This window comes from Oncorhynchus nerka, linkage group LG21 (genome assembly GCF_034236695.1).
Source record: "Oncorhynchus nerka isolate Pitt River linkage group LG21, Oner_Uvic_2.0, whole genome shotgun sequence".
In the NCBI taxonomy this organism is placed as follows: Eukaryota; Metazoa; Chordata; class Actinopteri; order Salmoniformes; family Salmonidae; genus Oncorhynchus; species Oncorhynchus nerka.
In genome coordinates, this window is record NC_088416.1 from 26,943,693 (window position 1) to 26,961,016 (window position 17,324).

Sequence of the window (17,324 nt, forward strand, 5' to 3'; positions counted from 1 at the left end):
CCAATTGATATGATCTACATCTGGTTGTTCAAGGAGCCAGAACGCCCCATAGTTATGGCATGGCATGGTTCCTGGTCTGTCTTTGGCCAACAACAAGCTATCTAAGGAACAGGACTGGCTTGAGAGCTAGACTATATTTAACAGACCTGCAGAGTACCACAGACCATGTACCAAGAGGATTCATCTAGACAGTACACGTCCATCCTAGCCAAAGGTGCACCTGACGTTTTTGGCTTGGTGCACACTTGGCTAACTGAATACAGCCAGGCAGGCTGGTGCATTGCAGAGCGATAAATTCTTTGCATATAAAAGACTGTATCGTGTTAATAATGGAACTCAGCCTGAGTTTGGAGACGCTTTATCTTTATTTACATAAATCGCCGATAAGTCTGGTTTATTTGGCCAGCCGGAGCATCTCAAGTGAAGAGAGAGGCAGTCCTTCATCTCCTGCACAGCCCTGGTTGTAAACAACACTAATGCGTGTACTTTAGCTGACTGAGAGTGTAAACTAAGAAGCATTGGGATTTGAGTATCGATCAAAGATCAACAGCACACTGAAAGCTGACATTAGTCTTGGCAAAGAGTCCAGGGATCGCATTACAAACCCTCTCCTAACTGCAAACACATCCTCTCCTAACTGCAAACACATCCTCTCCTAGCTGCAAACAAACCCTCTCCTAGCTGCAAACAAACCCTCTTCTAGCTGCAAACAAACCCTCTCCTAGCTGCAAACAAACCCTCTCCTAGCTGCAAACAAACCCTCTCCTAGCTGCAAACAAACCCTCTTCTAGCTGCAAACAAACCCTCTCCTAGCTGCAAACAAACCCTCTCCTAGCTGCAAACAAACCCTCTCCTAGCTGCAAACAAACCCTCTTCTAGCTGCAAACAAACCCTCTCCTAGCTGCTAACAAACCCTTTCCTAGCTGCAAACAAACCCTTTCCTAGCTGCTAACAAACCCTCTCCTAGCTGCAAACAAATCCTCTCCTAGCTGCAAACAAACCCTTTCCTAGCTGCAAATAAACCCTCTCCTAGCTGCAAACAAACCATCTCCTAGCTGCAAACAAACCCTCTCCTAGCTGCAAATAAATCCTCTCCTAGCTGCAAACACACCCTCTCCTAGCAGCAAACAAACCCTCTCCTAGCTGCAAACAAACCCTCTCCTAGCTGCAAACAAACCCTCTCCTAGCTGCAAACAAACCCTCTCCTAGCTGCAAACAAACCCTCTCCTAGCTGCAAACAAACCCTCTCCTAGCTGCAAACACACCCTCCCCTAGCTGCAAACAAACTCTCTCCTAGCTGCAAACAAACCCTCTCCTAGCTGCAAACAAACCCTCTCCTAGCTGCAAACAAACCCTCTCCTAGCTGCAAACAAACCCTCTCCTAGCTGCAAACAAACCCTCTCCTAGCTGCAAACAAACCCTCTCCTAGCTGCAAACAAACCCTCTTCTAGCTGCAAACAAACCCTCTCCTAGCTGCTAACAAACCCTTTCCTAGCTGCAAACAAACCCTTTCCTAGCTGCTAACAAACCCTCTCCTAGCTGCAAACAAATCCTCTCCTAGCTGCAAACAAACCCTTTCCTAGCTGCAAATAAACCCTCTCCTAGCTGCAAACAAACCATCTCCTAGCTGCAAACAAACCCTCTCCTAGCTGCAAATAAATCCTCTCCTAGCTGCAAACACACCCTCTCCTAGCAGCAAACAAACCCTCTCCTAGCTGCAAACAAACCCTCTCCTAGCTGCAAACAAACCCTCTCCTAGCTGCAAACAAACCCTCTCCTAGCTGCAAACAAACCCTCTCCTAGCTGCAAACAAACCCTCTCCTAGCTGCAAACAAACCCTCTCCTAGCTGCAAACAAACCCTCTCCTAGTTGTACCGTATATATCAACTGAGTTAAGTAGCTGCTTTCTCATTTGTTTTGCCCATCTTGATAATGTGCCTCGTGTGGTAGAGAGCACAGACCTCAGTTTTACACAATATCTTTGTCCGTCTTCTATTCTGACGTTTTCTGGCACTGCTACTCATACCAAAGGACTATGGAGATTTATATGTGTGTTGTAGATAAATAACAATATTTCCATTTTGGACTGTGTCTTTATCCAGAGTCATCCTGCAACACAGCTGGTTCTCTTTTTACCCAGCGTAACACCCTGGAGACAGACGGGAGAAATGGGATTGCTGCCACTCCATCCTCTGGGAGGCTGGAGCACATTATATATATATATAGAGAGAGAGAGTAGATTCTGGGTTGGGACGGAGGGGATGGAAGGATGATATGTTTGGCTCATCATTTCATCATTTTGTTATCTCTGCGATTTAACCCATTGTGTTGCATAAATCAATCAGCAAACTGTAGTCTTTGCGTACGCTGCGATGGAATTGACTATTATATGAGGAAAGTGTTTCTGATATGTTTTATGGCATCACTATCTGACATAGGACAGTCAAATGGGCGATAGGGGAAGTGGCACATCTGTCTGGTACAAGGTGCTAGAAATAACTGCTTTTGACATCCCATACAGTATATCACTTAAATTATTAGGATTTTAAAAATATATATTTCCCCCCTCATCAACATAAAAAAAGCACACTTACTTCGATATGTATCTCCAAGCATCAGTTTACACGTCAAGCTGACATAAATATTCACATTTCTTTCATCGCACTCTCTACCCTCAAAACCACATGTTCTGACATTGAACAAATATATTCTGTACTAGTGGTGTGAATTCAAGAGAAGAACCATAATGACCTAGGCAAATGCTGAGATGTGCTAAACCGTTGCTTTGCTTACTCATGAGGAGCTGTGCTGAGTGCACGCTGAGATGGGTGGACTGGGCCCAGAATGCTGTCATTGTCCGTAGCCACGTCTCATTCCTCTCCCGGTCTGCCAGCTCCCAGTGGGAGTCTACCAAGACTATCTTCAGCACTGAAACCGGAATGAACGAAGAAGAACAAACAACAAAGATCTGTCTCAGTTTTAACACAGCTGGAGTTTGTTTTAGAGATGGAAGGTGCCCTGCAGCTCAGACGTCTTGTGTTTCTGCTTTTGGACGACAGGTTTCAGAAGCCAGACACTGTAGCACTCGAAGGGTAACGTTGTGTACACCTGAATCCCCTCTGTAGGCTGTTCTCCTGAAACAGACCAATGATGGTTCCATTTCTAAGCAGCCTGGATCTGCACCACAGTCTGCCTCACGTTGCACATTCAGCATCTGTCACTGGCAGACATCGAACAGGGCCACGTTCAGTTGTAAAACGTTCTCCAACGTTACGGATAGAAATTCCGCGCATAGAGCCGACGTCATTTCGTATTCAACACATACGAGAGGAATGTTTGTTCTACATAGCATATTTAGATCTGAACGTCTGGCTCTACACGCCTTGTGCCCAGCCTAAACTCTACAATGCTGTCTACACACTCCTTATCACACTCTTACTCTGGGATAAGAGCCACAGAAAGACTTGTGTAGAACATATGGTTTTACGTCCATCTGTCCCTTGGCTGGAGCTGGGATGTAAGAAGGTCCTGTAGAAATGCTAATGATGTGATAGTCAAAATGAGCCAGGGACAGAAGCTATAGCAGCTGTTCTAGCAGGCAAAGTGAAGTTAGCAGGGTAGATGAAGGTTGTCGGTTGCAGGAGGAGAGGATGAATAGCTACGGTCAAGGTGATGCCGTTTGAAAGTAGTCCGAAGGATAAGGTGGGTGGTACACGGTGGTATAACATTTTGGTAAGGTACCGCTGGGAAAGAGGAGAAGTCAGGATTTAGCTGCACTGCAGGCAAGGTTTGTCTCGTCAATATTCTGACAGCATTGGGGCGGCAGGTAGCCTAGTGGTTAGAGCATTGGGCCAGTAACCGAAAGTTTGCTAGATTGAATCCCAGAGCTGACAAGTTAAACATCTGTCATTCTGACCCTGAACAAGGCAGTTAAACCACCGTTCCCTGATAGACTGTCATTGTAAATAAGAATTTGTTCTTAACTGACTTGCCTGGTTAAATAAAGTTTTTTTTTTTTTTAAAGCATCCCTGAGGGAGTTTCTCTGGCAGGTGCTAATGTCTGCACTATTGATAGAATGCTGTCTGTTGATGAGCAGCAGATTTACTCTCTGTTCTCAGAGGAATGAGAAAGGCTGCGGTTCACCAGAGATCACAGGCTTCCTCCTAACTTCAATCAAACCCAATCTTGGTTTGGACAGATTGGAATCTTAGGCTGCATCAGATGGGGGTGATCAGTTCTTGGCCTGACAGTAAGCTGAGATGTCTTGTGGACATGACCTTTTCTATAGTAAATAGTACATCCAGAATATGGGTTGATGAAGTGTTGGTAGTAAGACCAAAAGGGAAATGGAATCCAATGCAATACAAAACTTGGGAAATATATTACTCATTAGAACCGTACAATATTCTAAGACCTTTTACATCTGGTACATTCATCTGTTAAAATAAGTAATTCGGCTTTTAGCGTGATTCTTATTGACCAGCTTCTGATTAAATGTTAACGTGGCACATGAATCTTTAACTTCATTGTCAAGCTCCCTTCTGCTTCAGTTCCATAGTGATCTCCATGCAATCAACTGTTAGAAGTACAACTGTTATAAGTAAATGAAATGATTCAATTGGCAGCCAAGTTTGTCACATGGTTAATAACTCCTGCTGTAAAATGACACAATGTTCCCATCTCCCCAGCAACAACTGCCAACAGCAGCTCTATCTGCCCTGCTGGTTTCCAGGAGATCCGGCCTAGCTCCTCCTCCTGAGGAGTGCTGAGGCTGCAGCATGGAGCCCCAGGGGAGTCTGGGAGTGGAGGGGGACTTCAGCCTGCAGCTGGCGCTGCTGGTGCCCAGCCTCCGGAGCGAAGCAGTGACCCACGAGCTGGAGGATCTGACTATGCAGCCCAGTCCCAGCCTGCCGCCTCTCAAAGAGCGTAAGAACGGTGAGTAGTAGACCATTCAGTCATATAGGTCAATCACCTAGGGCAGGGCTACCCAACCCTCTTCCTGGAAATCTACTGTCCTGTAGGTTTTCAGTCCAACCCTAATTTAGCTAATCCGATTCAGCTAGTTAAGGTCTTGTTGAGCAGCTAATTAGTAGAATCAGGTGTGTTAAATTAGGGTTGGACTGAAAACCCACATGACGGTAGATCTCCAGGAAGAGGGTTGGGCAGCCCTGTCCTAGGGCATGCATCTGAAATGGCACTCTATGGTCTAGCCTATATAGTGTCATATACTGATGTAGGATCTTACTTTGATCACCCTGTTTGTTACAGGACATTTCCTGCCCAGCAGGAAATGCAAACTTGGCTGCTAATTGAATAGTGTATTTGAGGTTTAAAAAGGCTTCTAAAGTTAGTAATTAACACTTTGCATACCTAATTTTAATTTTGTAATTGCATACCTAGTATCAGGAGGATAGGTGGTGAAAACACAGTGGGTGAATCGATTGTACTTGATTCCTTGCGTCCTCTCGCCTTGCCTCCTCAAAATGCATTGAAGCTCTGCGGCTCTGAAAAATCCAGGAAATCTGATTGAAATGAACCCAGAGACTGTGGTTTCTACGTCATCCATCAGAGAGCGAGCCTACCCTGACAGTGAGAAAACAAACTCCTCTCCACTCCAGAGAGATTTGTTTGTGGAGAGAAGTGGGGAATTAGACTGGAATTGCATCTGGAAGCCAACACATAATCGCAGCTTGAACGGTTCCTGACATCAAGTCCCAAAGTCAGTCCTCTCTTTGGGCCACTAAGTGTTTTGTTTGTTGGTTGCTCTCAGAAAAGCGGGAATTATTAATGAGTTAAATATGATAAATTAGATGCAGATTCGGATTAACAGACTTCAACAAAGTCAACGAACTTTTCACTAATGATGAATTCCTTGCTAATATTTCCCAGTGCATTTTTCTTGAAAATGTGGACCTTCAGTATCTTGAGATCTCCTCTGTTATCTCACTCTCCTAACCCTCTAGTTCTCACAACCACAGCCAGAACCCCAGTCTGGAAATATTCCCCTGGCATGTGAACCAGAGTGAGGGGTAGCACTGGGGCAGTATCTGGTGGGCAGGCTGGCACTCACCCACCCTGAGTGGTACCCTGACATTTTCCCAGTCCCTAGAGAGGGCACAGTCAGGGCTGGAGGGTAATGGAGTGGAGACCACTGGTCACCCCAACCTTACTGCCCAGGAGACAGACACTGGAAAAACTCAAATGTGTTGCACTCTACGGCTTGTTGATGATGTGATAATGGGGGCTAGAATCAGGATCAGGACCGGCTCTATAAAGGGGCTTGCTTTCATTTAAGCAGCATTCCTAATCCATTTGAACACATGGTGCCGGCCAGTCATTTTCCTTTCGGGTCCGTATCTTTGTTAGTGTCATAATATGACTACAGCTGTTTATCTAGACATTCAGTTTGCAGTTGTGTCATTTTATAGTATTGTACGGTAAATGACTGTTCCCAAGTTGCCCTTGAACATTGACATGGGTGAAATATACCAGGGCGAAATGGATTGGAATGGAAATAGAAGCAGCATGTCAGTTCATGTTGGCTGCCCTTTGCCTTTTAACCTGCAGTGTTAGGGAGTGGGGAGGGACACACATGTCTGGACTTCAAGCGTATGACTCATACTTCCTGTATGTGAATGCTAACCGGCTGGAAATGACCACCTATTCATCTGTTATCACTCTTCGGTGTTCTCTCATCCCTGTTGTCCCTTTAGAAGTCTCCTCTGGGTGGGTGATATTTCTTTTTGCTGTTATTTGTTCTCGGACACAGAGACCAGATAGATATATATTCTCCTAGACAACATTGTGAAGGAGACAGGGTTGAATGCAACCACCTCCTATTTCTCATTTTTACATTTAATCTATTTTGTTTGAAATCCAAAAGAAAATATTGATACTTTTCCCTTATATCAATATTAGTCAGCAACAGCTACGGTCGGGTCTACACAAATGAAAACAATAGATAACATTGTATTAATGTCATGTTTGTGCTTTGAGTGTAGTGATGTAGAAATTGAAAGTCTTTCAGTTCAGTGAGACTTTAGAAGTTAAAATTACATTTCAATACATGCATGTAGTTAGCATACTACATGATTTGGTTGAAAGTATGACTTACTTTTATAGACTTTTAGGACAGCAGTTGGTTTGGTCAAAAGGTTGTATTGTTCTCTGTTGTTTTGATAATTAAAGTTGCTTAGCTCATTGTATTTAGTTCTAATGAGGCTGGTGTTGAAAGAGCAGAGCACTGAGAGCTGAGCAGAGTGACCCAGCAGGGGTTAACAGTGGCTCGTCTGTCTGTGTTCCCTCCTCCTCCTGACTCTTACTGGCTGAGCCCAGCCAGAGCATGAGTGAGTGCACACTCGCTCCCGCTGAGACCAACACAAAGACAGGCAGAGAGAGATTGGAGAGACTGGAGAGAGAGAGGGAGGAACTGTACGTACCAGACTGTGAGAAGCAGTTCTCTTACCATACACTCCTAGCTGGGTGTTTTCCCTCATTACTAAACCCTCATGCTGGTCCTCGTTCCTCACTGCCCTGATCACTCCATGGGACTCCAGACCCGGCCGCTAAGCGACCCGGCTCTCTCCTCCTCTATGGCGTGCCTCGACGTGGAGACCCCCGCCGTCTGCAGGGGTAAATTTAAATCAGGAGCCCCTGTCTCTGCCTTTCCTTTTCTCCCTCCTCCTTCTTTCACTCTTTATTTCTATCACTTACCTTTTCACTCTTTCTTCCTCTCTCTGCTAGGTAGCATCACTACGTTGTTGGCATGAAGCCCAGTATCAACATAAATCAGTTTCCATTTTGGTTTCCTCTACGGTTGTCTCCAAAAATGTTGTGTGTTTTCTGACTTTTTAACTACAGTATATTCTCACTAGAAGGCAAATAGTTGTTAAAGTTCTCAGTAAAATAATGGAGTTACAGTGAAATGTGTATGGCTTTATGGGTTTAGGTCTGCTTTTCAGTCAACGTGATTACCTTGAATGAAATATACAGCTACTTATAGGCCTTGATCAACTTGACCCACGGCAGTGATGTCAGAGTAATCTGTACTGATTAATTGATGATAACACCTTGACGCTGGGCTAGGACAGAGACAGAGAGCCCCACCAGGAAATGATAGGGCATTACAGAACGAATAGCTATTAAATGATGCCCAGCATCAGTTTGAGACTGGATTAACAGCACCACAATAGTGTAAAGAGTTGTTGTTTTCTATTAGAAACAAACAAAGTCAAAATGAGGGAGGAGATGAGGCCAGAATGAGGGAGGGGACTAAGGGAGGTGGGTTTATATAGCGTATCATATTATTAGGATCCTTAAACCCAGGACTCTGTGTTCACTTCTTATGATGACAAATAACTGCAAAGCTCAGTGTTACCCTCAGGCTATCAGCTAAGCATGATGTCACCACTTAGTTAGTACCTTTTCCTGAACGATAGCATTCTGCTGTACAGTATGTTGTCTGGGGGGAATAGCCCCCAGTGAAATGCTAAACCTGGAAATTCTGTAGCTCCACATTCTGTTTGTGATCTGCTCCTGATAGTATTAGGTGTTTCAAAGAACAACTTGGTGTGTAAAGAAAAGGTGATATGACTATTACCTGGATTACATTGGTAAGTCATATTTAAAAGGTATTGTGTCCCCTCGGGTCATGGGTGTAGAATCATGCTTGGATGAGTTGGATGGATCTGGTTTGAATTTATTGCCAATGTCTCATCGATCTATGAGAGTACATCAAACTGACTCATCAAGTGAATGAACATTTGCAAGACCACGGAGCACAGCTGAGCTGCAAGGAGAATACTGTATATTTCCCGTAGTAATGTCAACATAGCTTATGTCAGTGTCCGACTGTCTCTATAACAGTGTAGCCATAACAAAACAGTGTTTCTAGGAAAAAGTCAGGCCAAGAGATCTAATGGTAGACTTTGTCCAGAGATGAGTTTTGTTGAGACAAACATAGGCAGAGGATTAGAGATAGAATCAGGAGACAGGGATTTTAGTAAAGCTGAGGTTTGTGAAGTACCTCTGTTGTGCTGGAGAACAGGGGAGTACAGCCGACTTGCATCACACAGGGTTCACTGAGAACAGCACTATTGACATCAGCCAAACAAATGGAAGGAGCACCTCAGGCATGGGCTGTACTGCCCACGTTAATGTCAAGAATAACAACTTGAAATAGCAGTATTGTTCTCAAAAATCGTCAATTATCCTCAAGCATTCTTTTCCAGTCGAGTTAAAGTGGGTAACATGAATATTGAAACCAACCAATGGTAATTCTCTCCTATCTTCCAGAATGATCTTTCTGTGTCGGTGCCCCCCTGGTGTGCAGGTTGACGTGTATTGTCATGAATCTTGTCCTGGAGGCAGCACTGAGCGATTTTCCCCTTTGATAGGCCAGCTGCAAAGTCACAATTTTGTAAAAATGAATGGAAACAAACACACGCTTTTTGGTGTTAATTTAAAGTTAGGGTTAGGCATTAGGTTTAGCAGTGTGGTTAAAGTTAGGGTCAAAATCTGATTTGATGTCTTTGTGGCTGTTCCAGCTAGTGGCCACTGTAGAACTTCCTCCAGAACAAGATTCATGACAAAAAAAACGCTAACCTGACCCTGGTGTGAACGTGTAATGGGAACCATGGATAGGGAGCAGGAACACAGTGTTCTGAGCCCTGGAGGCGCAGGGGGCTTGTTAAAGTTATGGGGGTCTCTGAGAATGGACTCAGTTGCTCCCCTGCCTTGGCTCCCTGGGACTCTCTGTGCTCCTCTGTCCACCAGTGGGAGCGGGTCCCCCCCACTCTGTACAATGCTTTGGGTTCCAGTCCAGTCCCGGCCCCCACCCCCATGCCACCTCCAGGCTCCATGGTTCCCAGGCCTTCTTCTCACAGCTGCCCAGTTTATTTTAGCTGGAGTGAGTCACGTTGGCCTGGTCAGACGCAGTGACTGTCCCAGGGGACTAGAGCAGAGCAGGCCTGGGTGTGTGTGTAGTATGTAGTGTTTAGTGTGTATGTGTGTGTTTGACTGTGCATTGACCATCTGGCCATAGCCAATGAGCAGTCTACTCCAGCAGCAGTCCGACCTCACTATGAACAGAGTGCCTTGGTGACGATAAGGGCCCCAACGTTCTTCACAGCGCCGCGTCGTTCGACACCATCAACCGTCACCTTCCTCTTCAAATATTTTTGCTGAGGATCACTGTTATTCCACTGAAATAACACGTCCACACTCGCCTGTTTATACATGTGTAAACTGGGCCCGCACTGCAGTTTATTATATGATGGAAAAATAACATTGGGTGCCGTCCAAGGATTTGGAGCCTCCTGCATAAGAGTCCTTCTTGTCTTTTTATGTTGCAAGGACTTCATGGAGCAGTGCTTACCGCTCCAAAACGAGACGACACATCTCACTTTTTATGGAGCGGCACTTATAAAAGAGACCGAGTTCACTCAGTCCTGGGAGGACATCATCTCCAACTCGGAGGTGACTCGGACATATGAACATTGCCCTGTAATTGGTCTTCAGGGTTTGTTATTTCTACAGTGGTACTTGAGAAAGACTCATCCCTTGCCTGTGTCTATCTATGTTTGTATTTCAAGTTGAACATCTATGTAAAGTTACCTCTGCATTTGCATCCCAGTCCGTCCTCAGTATGTCCTTGTCTTCACTTTATTTGAAGAGAGCTTGTAAAGCCCATGTCATCGCTCAAAAGTAAACTCAGTGTCAGGAAGAGTGTTATTGCTAGTTGTCTGGTAGGTTAACCATGGAGAAAGTCTGTAGGCTGTCTCTGTAGGATGTCTTAGGTGGAGGAACAGGGCTTCCTGTTTTGTTCTGGCTGGGCTGTGACGTGGCGTGTCAACACAAATTGGTCCATGACACAGTTTTCTTCTTCATAAAGAATCGTGTCCAGTACACAATGTTCTTTATAAGGAATTCCAATTTGTTGTGGCTAAAGTTAGCTAGGTGGCTAACGTTAGCTAGGCTAGGGATTAAGGTTAGGAGTTAGGGTTAGGAGTTAGGGTTAGCTATCATGCTAGCTAAGTAGTTAAAAAGTAGTGAGCTTGTTTAAAAGTTGCTCAAATGTAAAAGTTGTCCATTATGTGAGTCGAATTAGACTGTCTCGCTAAATCCTATGGTCATTGGCGTGACGGCACAAACAGATCTGGGACCAGGCTAGTTGGGCATAGGTTGACCTCTAACCAATCTCTGCTTCTCTCCCACAGTCCTCCAGCGCCGCCTGCAGCAGAGACGCACCCGTGAGCAGCTAGTGGAGCAGGGCATCATGCCACGTGAGTATAACCACTGAGCATTGGGCACCGCCTCTCTCAAACCCCCAAGGATTTAATATACTGTAACTCACCTCTACCAGAGTTAAGGTTATTGGTCTGGCATGTAGAACAAGTATAACTGCACCCACACCACAGTCATTAAAGTGGGTCTTGGTTCCAGAAAGCTCTCAGAAAATATCATACAATTATTACCTAAATGAATACCATAGATTGAACTAAGTGCTGTCTGATTTGCTACTATTATGACAACCATACAGGAGTGGAATTCTGCCACCACTGATGTCTCGACCACCCTCCACCACAACCTCGTCATGATGTTTATAGAATAAATAAATACTCGGAATGGCCCAGGGTCTTAAGCCACAGTGAGGCATACATCGGTGGCCAGTGGCATACCAGAAACCAAAAGGCATACTGAAAACTTCCACACCCGGCTCTCAAAGTCAGCAAAGAGGAGCAGAATCCTTCCTCTTGCTGCCCTTACTGGATCAGTCTCTCTGGGAGCCAGTGGGTTGCAGACTAGAGCAGACAGACTGATAAGAAATCAGACAGCAGACAGACACAGAGAGAGAGAGAACAGTGATGCAGCTAAGTGATTTGAGGCTAGAGCTGCAGGAGCCCCAGACCAGAGACCTCTCAGTGCTGGGAGTGTGCTCTGTCTTTGTCTTGTCCAGCCCTAAGAGGCCTCCTCCATGTGGACTCTAAGCTCCTCTTATTAGGCTCCACAATCAGAGCTGTATGAGTCAGCGACAGGGCCTGCGCAGGAGGTCAGTAACCCCCACTGCGGCCCTAGCACGGGTAACACAGGAACCTCCCAGCCAGCGACACTGGGTGAATCGCTCTGGTTCTCCTACACAGAGGACTTACAATAGGTATGCAGGCCAGGGCTTGGGTGACGCTCAGGAATGCTTAGCTCTGCTCCTCTGAGTTTGACGCACTCCCTCTGACTAAGAGGAACCACTGGTCAGTGTGTGTTCAGACCTCAGTGTGTGTGTGTGTAGAGAGCAAACAGGGATTGTGTTAGCTAGAGGTGACTAATGGGTGTAGCCGTGCCGTGCCAACAGCAGGATAAGTGTGTCTGATGAGATCAAAGTCTCGGCCTGACTGTCTCACTAGTTGGATGAGTGGAGCATTCAGAGACATCCTGTCCTACTCCCGTCAGCTATTGTGTAGTAGCAAAGTCATCCTCTCTTCCAAAGAAATAACACACATTATTGTCTCTCCCTTGTTGTCGTCAGCTTGTCATCAAGTACAACTACATCATGTCTCAAATATGAACTTTCAAGAGGATGAGTTTACTTTTTACCCATTAGAAGTTATGGGTAGCTACACTGAGCTCCAAAAGTATTGGGACAGTGACACATTTTATTGTTGTTGTGGCTCTGTACTCCAGCACTTTGTATTTGAAATGATACAATGACTATGAGGATAAAGGTGCAGACTGTCAGCTTTCATATGACGTTTTTTTCATCTATGTCGGGTGAACCATTTAGAAATGACAGCACTTTTTGTACATGGTCCCCTATTCTAAGGGACCAAAAGTATTGGGACAAATTGACTTATGTGTATTAAAGTAGTCAACAGTTTAGTATTTTCTCCCATATTACTAGCACACAATGATTGCAGCAAGCGTGTGACTCTGCAAACCTTTTGGATGCATTTGCTGTTTGTTTTGGTTGTGGGTTGTGTTTCAGATTATTTTGTGCGCAATAGAAATAAATGGTAAATAATGTATTGTGTCATTTTGCAGTCACTTTTATTGTAAATAAGAATAGAATATGTTTCTAAGTGCTTCTACATTAATGTTGATTCTACCATGATTACGGATAATCCTGAATGAATCATAAATAATAATGAGTGAAAATGTTACAGAAGTATAATGTTGAGAGGTTAGCATATCTTGGGGGTATGATATTTGTGCATCTGTAACTTTCTCACTCACCATTATTCATTCAGGATTATCCGTACTAATGGTAGCATCCACATTAATATAGAACTGTTTAGAAACATATTCTATTATTTTCTTTTTAATACCTTTATTTAACTAGGCAAGTCAGTTAAGGACAAATTCCTATTTACAACGACGGCCTAGGAACAGTGGGTTAACTGCCTTGTTCAAGGGCAGAACGACAGATGTTTACCTTGTCAGCTCGGGGATTCAATCTAGCAACCTTTTGGTTACTGGCCCAACACTCTAACCACTTGGCTACCTGCCGCCCCTGATTAACAATAATTGGGCACAAAATAATCTGAAACACAACCAAAACATACGGAAAATGCATCCAACAAGTTTGTAGAGTCACAAGCTTGATGTATTCATTGTGTACTATGAATATGGGACCAAATAATACACTTTTGACTACTTTAATACACATAAGTGAATTTGTCCCAATACATTTGGTCCCCTAAAATGGGGGGGGGGACTATGTACAAAAACTCCTGAAATTTCTAAACGGTTCACCAGATATGGATGAAAATACCCTAAAAATGAAAGCTGACAGTCTGCACATTGTATCATGTCATACAGAGCCAAAACAACAAAGCATTGTCACTGTCCCAATACTTTTGGAGCTCACTGTATATGATGTTGATCTTCCCTCCCACAGCACTGAAATGCCCTGCTGCCTTCCACGAACAGATCCGCAGCCTGCAGAGGTCCAGGGTAAGACCTCACAAACTCACCTCACTCGCACTAGTGTTCATTATACTTCATTGAGATAAACACACATTATATCACATACACATGCCATTCCATATCATCTCCATTTAAATGTAACTTTATGTTGTTTTCTTACAGACTGAGAACTTCTTGAAGCACAAAATCCGCAGTAGACCTGAACGTTCAGAGCTGGTCCGCATGCACATCCTGCAAGGTAACCTCACTGCCATGTACTGTATGCTTTATGATAGGCTGTAGAGAAGACAGATGATACGGAGCATACTCAGCTACCAACAGAAAGTATATGTACGTTTAGCTGGCCAAGTTAGCTCTCAGAAGAGAGATGATGGAAGAGAAGGATCCTGTGAAACTGTGAAATTGTACCCCTCCCTATTGGATATAATCCAAAGGACATGAAATATTCACAACTTGAGATGTTACAATCAGTCGTCTGATTGATTGTCTTTGACGTATGAGGACATACCACCTTAAACAGTCTCCACTGTGAGACGCACAGTAGTAGAACAGTACTGTTGTGAGTTCTAGGTAGACTAGCAGTTACTGATGACTTGCTGTCTGTCCCACAGAGACCCATGTGGAGCCCTCTCTGCAGGCCACTCAGATGATGCTGAAGAGAGCCAGGCTGGCTGATGACCTCAATGAGAAGCTGGCCCAGCGACCCGGCCCCATGGAGCTGGTGGTCAAGAACATTCTGCCTGTGGAACCCAGCCTCGCCAAGGACGGCGTCACCGGTAGAGAACACTCTTGACTTTATACATTATTATTTCCAGGCTAAGGGCGAAGTAACTCATTCAACTCCCAATCCCTGCATATTTGAATAGTGTAGATTTCTGAAAGTGCCTATTACGACTAACACAGCACTGAGACATTTCCAGTGACTAACATGAGAAACAACTTCGTACAAACCTCTCTCCATTTGTCTACTTGTAATTAATAAGCTGTTTTTTTTGCACATGTTACGTTGCAGATCCCGCAGACGGTGAGGTGGAGAATGACTTCCCCAAGACGAAAACACTGGATGTGTACAACTTTGACGAGGACAGCGGCGATGCCCTGTCCCCAGAGCAGCCGGCCAGCCAGGAGTCCCAGAGCTCCTCTGCTCCCTCACCCTCCCCCAGGACCCCCAGGGTCACAGAAGCCCCTATTGCCCTCTCCACCTCCCCACCGACCAGCTCCATCACCATGCAGGTAGGTCCCATCGCCATACCTCACCACCTATAAATACCCATCTTAAATTGTGTTGTTATGGTATCACTAACAGTGTAAATATTTTGTTTCTATATTTTGGGCCTAAATAAAAGTCTCCCAGTGCACCTGCCTGTTGAATATCAAATTCTGCTTTCTAGAAAATATTATTTGCCTCCTGTTTTTTTTCTGTTAGACGACATCCATCTTTTGTTAGTCTTTTTCCAGCTCTGCCCTTGTGGCTTAGTGTGGGAGGGGGATTTACAGGCCTCTGTTCCCCTCCTTACTGAATGGGCCATGTGGTTTCTATCTGTCTCTTTATCTTAGCACTGCCCACCTACCTCCCAGTCCACAACAGATTTCTTCAACTTCTCTCATGTCTCCACCAATGAGCATCAGAACAATCGCCTGGTGACCACGCCTCAGCCAATCGCCATTGTTGTCCCTCCAAAGCCAGGGCCCATGTTAGTAAAGGTGAGCCACAAACTTGAAAGAAAGTGAAGTCCGTCATATCACATGATGGAGAGTACTTGAACCTTGTGGCAAAGGTATGGTAAATCATGGCAATGTGCAAAGATGTACATTCAATGCAAATATTAAACATACATTTGTTTATAGCGTTTAGCTGAGCACGTTAAAGCTATAACCAAACGTTTCTGTCTCTTGGTACAGAAAGCTTTTTATTTCAGCAATGATGATGTTTTGGTTCCTTTTTGATCCCAGTTAGCTGAACAAGCTTTTCCTACATACCCCCGTAAACATGAAAGTCACCTCTGATATTTGACTCTCTCTCTCTGATCTGCTGTGGTTTTCATGCTGCTTACTTTGGAACTGTAATCAGAGATAAGAAGTCAGAGGAGGACAAACACTGGGGCTGTGTTCGGTCACAGTGAGAGAACCCGTCAGTGCAGGCAGAGACCAGTCAAAACTGATGGTTCGGCCAATTCAAATGTGGTTCAAAGCACAACAAGGCCTGGAGGAGTTTTTCACAAATCCATGGGCTTAAACTGCCAGCCGCTCTCAGTCTTCAATTAAGGTTAAGTGACAGGCTTTCTCTTAGCCTTCAGGGCATAAAGGATGGAAGCAAGGGAGTAAAAGCAATAACTTGGGCATTTGTCACAATCCTTTATACTCAAAGCAAATGAATATTTTCTGAGCTCTGCCCCTCCCGTGTTGAAGAACAGGGAGGAACACATTCGGGGCTGTGTGTTTGCATAAACCAACTTCAATTGGTGTTATGATATTTTTTATGGCTTGCATCTACCTCTCAAATGCCAAGCCATTTAATGTGTATCCTGTCATTTAGTTACTGAACAATAAGGGTCACCCCACATCCCTTTCCACATTCCATTTCCCCATCCTGTCTTTCTCACTGGACGTTATCACAATGTCCCACCTATTCATTTGATACTACAGCGAGAAATAGGCACCATTTCATGTACAAGCCTCACAATACTGGCAAGATGTTTAGACTTTATCCATAACCGTCAGAACAGGCTTTTAGATCACTAAATAGGTCCACAATCAACTCCGTGAGATGAACCTTTTGAAGTTTTCAGTGAAAACGTTTCACTGCTCCTCCCGGATAGTATCCAGTAGGTTGTAACCGTTCCTCTTTTCCCCTGTGCAGCAAAGCCAACCAAAGACACCCAATGACAAGAGCCGCAGTAAAAAGAATAAAGATCCCAAGCCGCGGGTGAAGAAGCTAAAGTACCACCAGTACATCCCCCCGGACCAGAAACAGGAGGCCAACGAGGCCCCCATGGACTCAGCCTACGCCAGGCTCCTGCATCAGCAGCAGCAGTTCCTCCAGCTGCAGATACTGAGCCAGCAGCAGCAGCACTATAACTACCAGACCATCCTGCCTGCCCCACTCAAGTATGTCCCGCTGTAAAAAGGACATTGGGATGTTATGTGTTACCGCAGCTTGCATACTGTAGGCCAAATAATGTGGCTAGCCCTCACATTCTAGTTGCAGTTTAATTGACTGACAGCTTTGTGTTGAGGGAGGTTAGTACATCATCACTACACCTGGAAGGCAAACATTGTTTCCTTTGAACAATGTGATTCAAGCAAACAATCCTCCCTAACAGAATAAGTCCACACCTGGATAATAGTGATGTAATCTGCCACATCTGTTTCCTGCACAGCTTCTGTTTGGCTTAGATATATAGTA

At 44.7% G+C, this 17,324-nt stretch overlaps 1 protein-coding gene across 1 annotated transcript in view; it reads left to right on the top strand.

The window, feature by feature from the left end:
- Positions 1 to 17,324, top strand: part of LOC115104205 (myocardin-related transcription factor B-like) — a 47,259-nt gene that overhangs the window by 22,070 nt on the left and 7,865 nt on the right. Inside the window, 8 exon segments of the mRNA XM_029625485.2 lie at positions 4,690 to 4,936; positions 11,218 to 11,283; positions 13,890 to 13,945; positions 14,081 to 14,156; positions 14,530 to 14,694; positions 14,931 to 15,151; positions 15,476 to 15,622; positions 16,779 to 17,026. Of these exon segments, the coding sequence (XP_029481345.2) occupies positions 4,780 to 4,936; positions 11,218 to 11,283; positions 13,890 to 13,945; positions 14,081 to 14,156; positions 14,530 to 14,694; positions 14,931 to 15,151; positions 15,476 to 15,622; positions 16,779 to 17,026 (1,136 nt within the window). The 5' untranslated portion in view covers positions 4,690 to 4,779.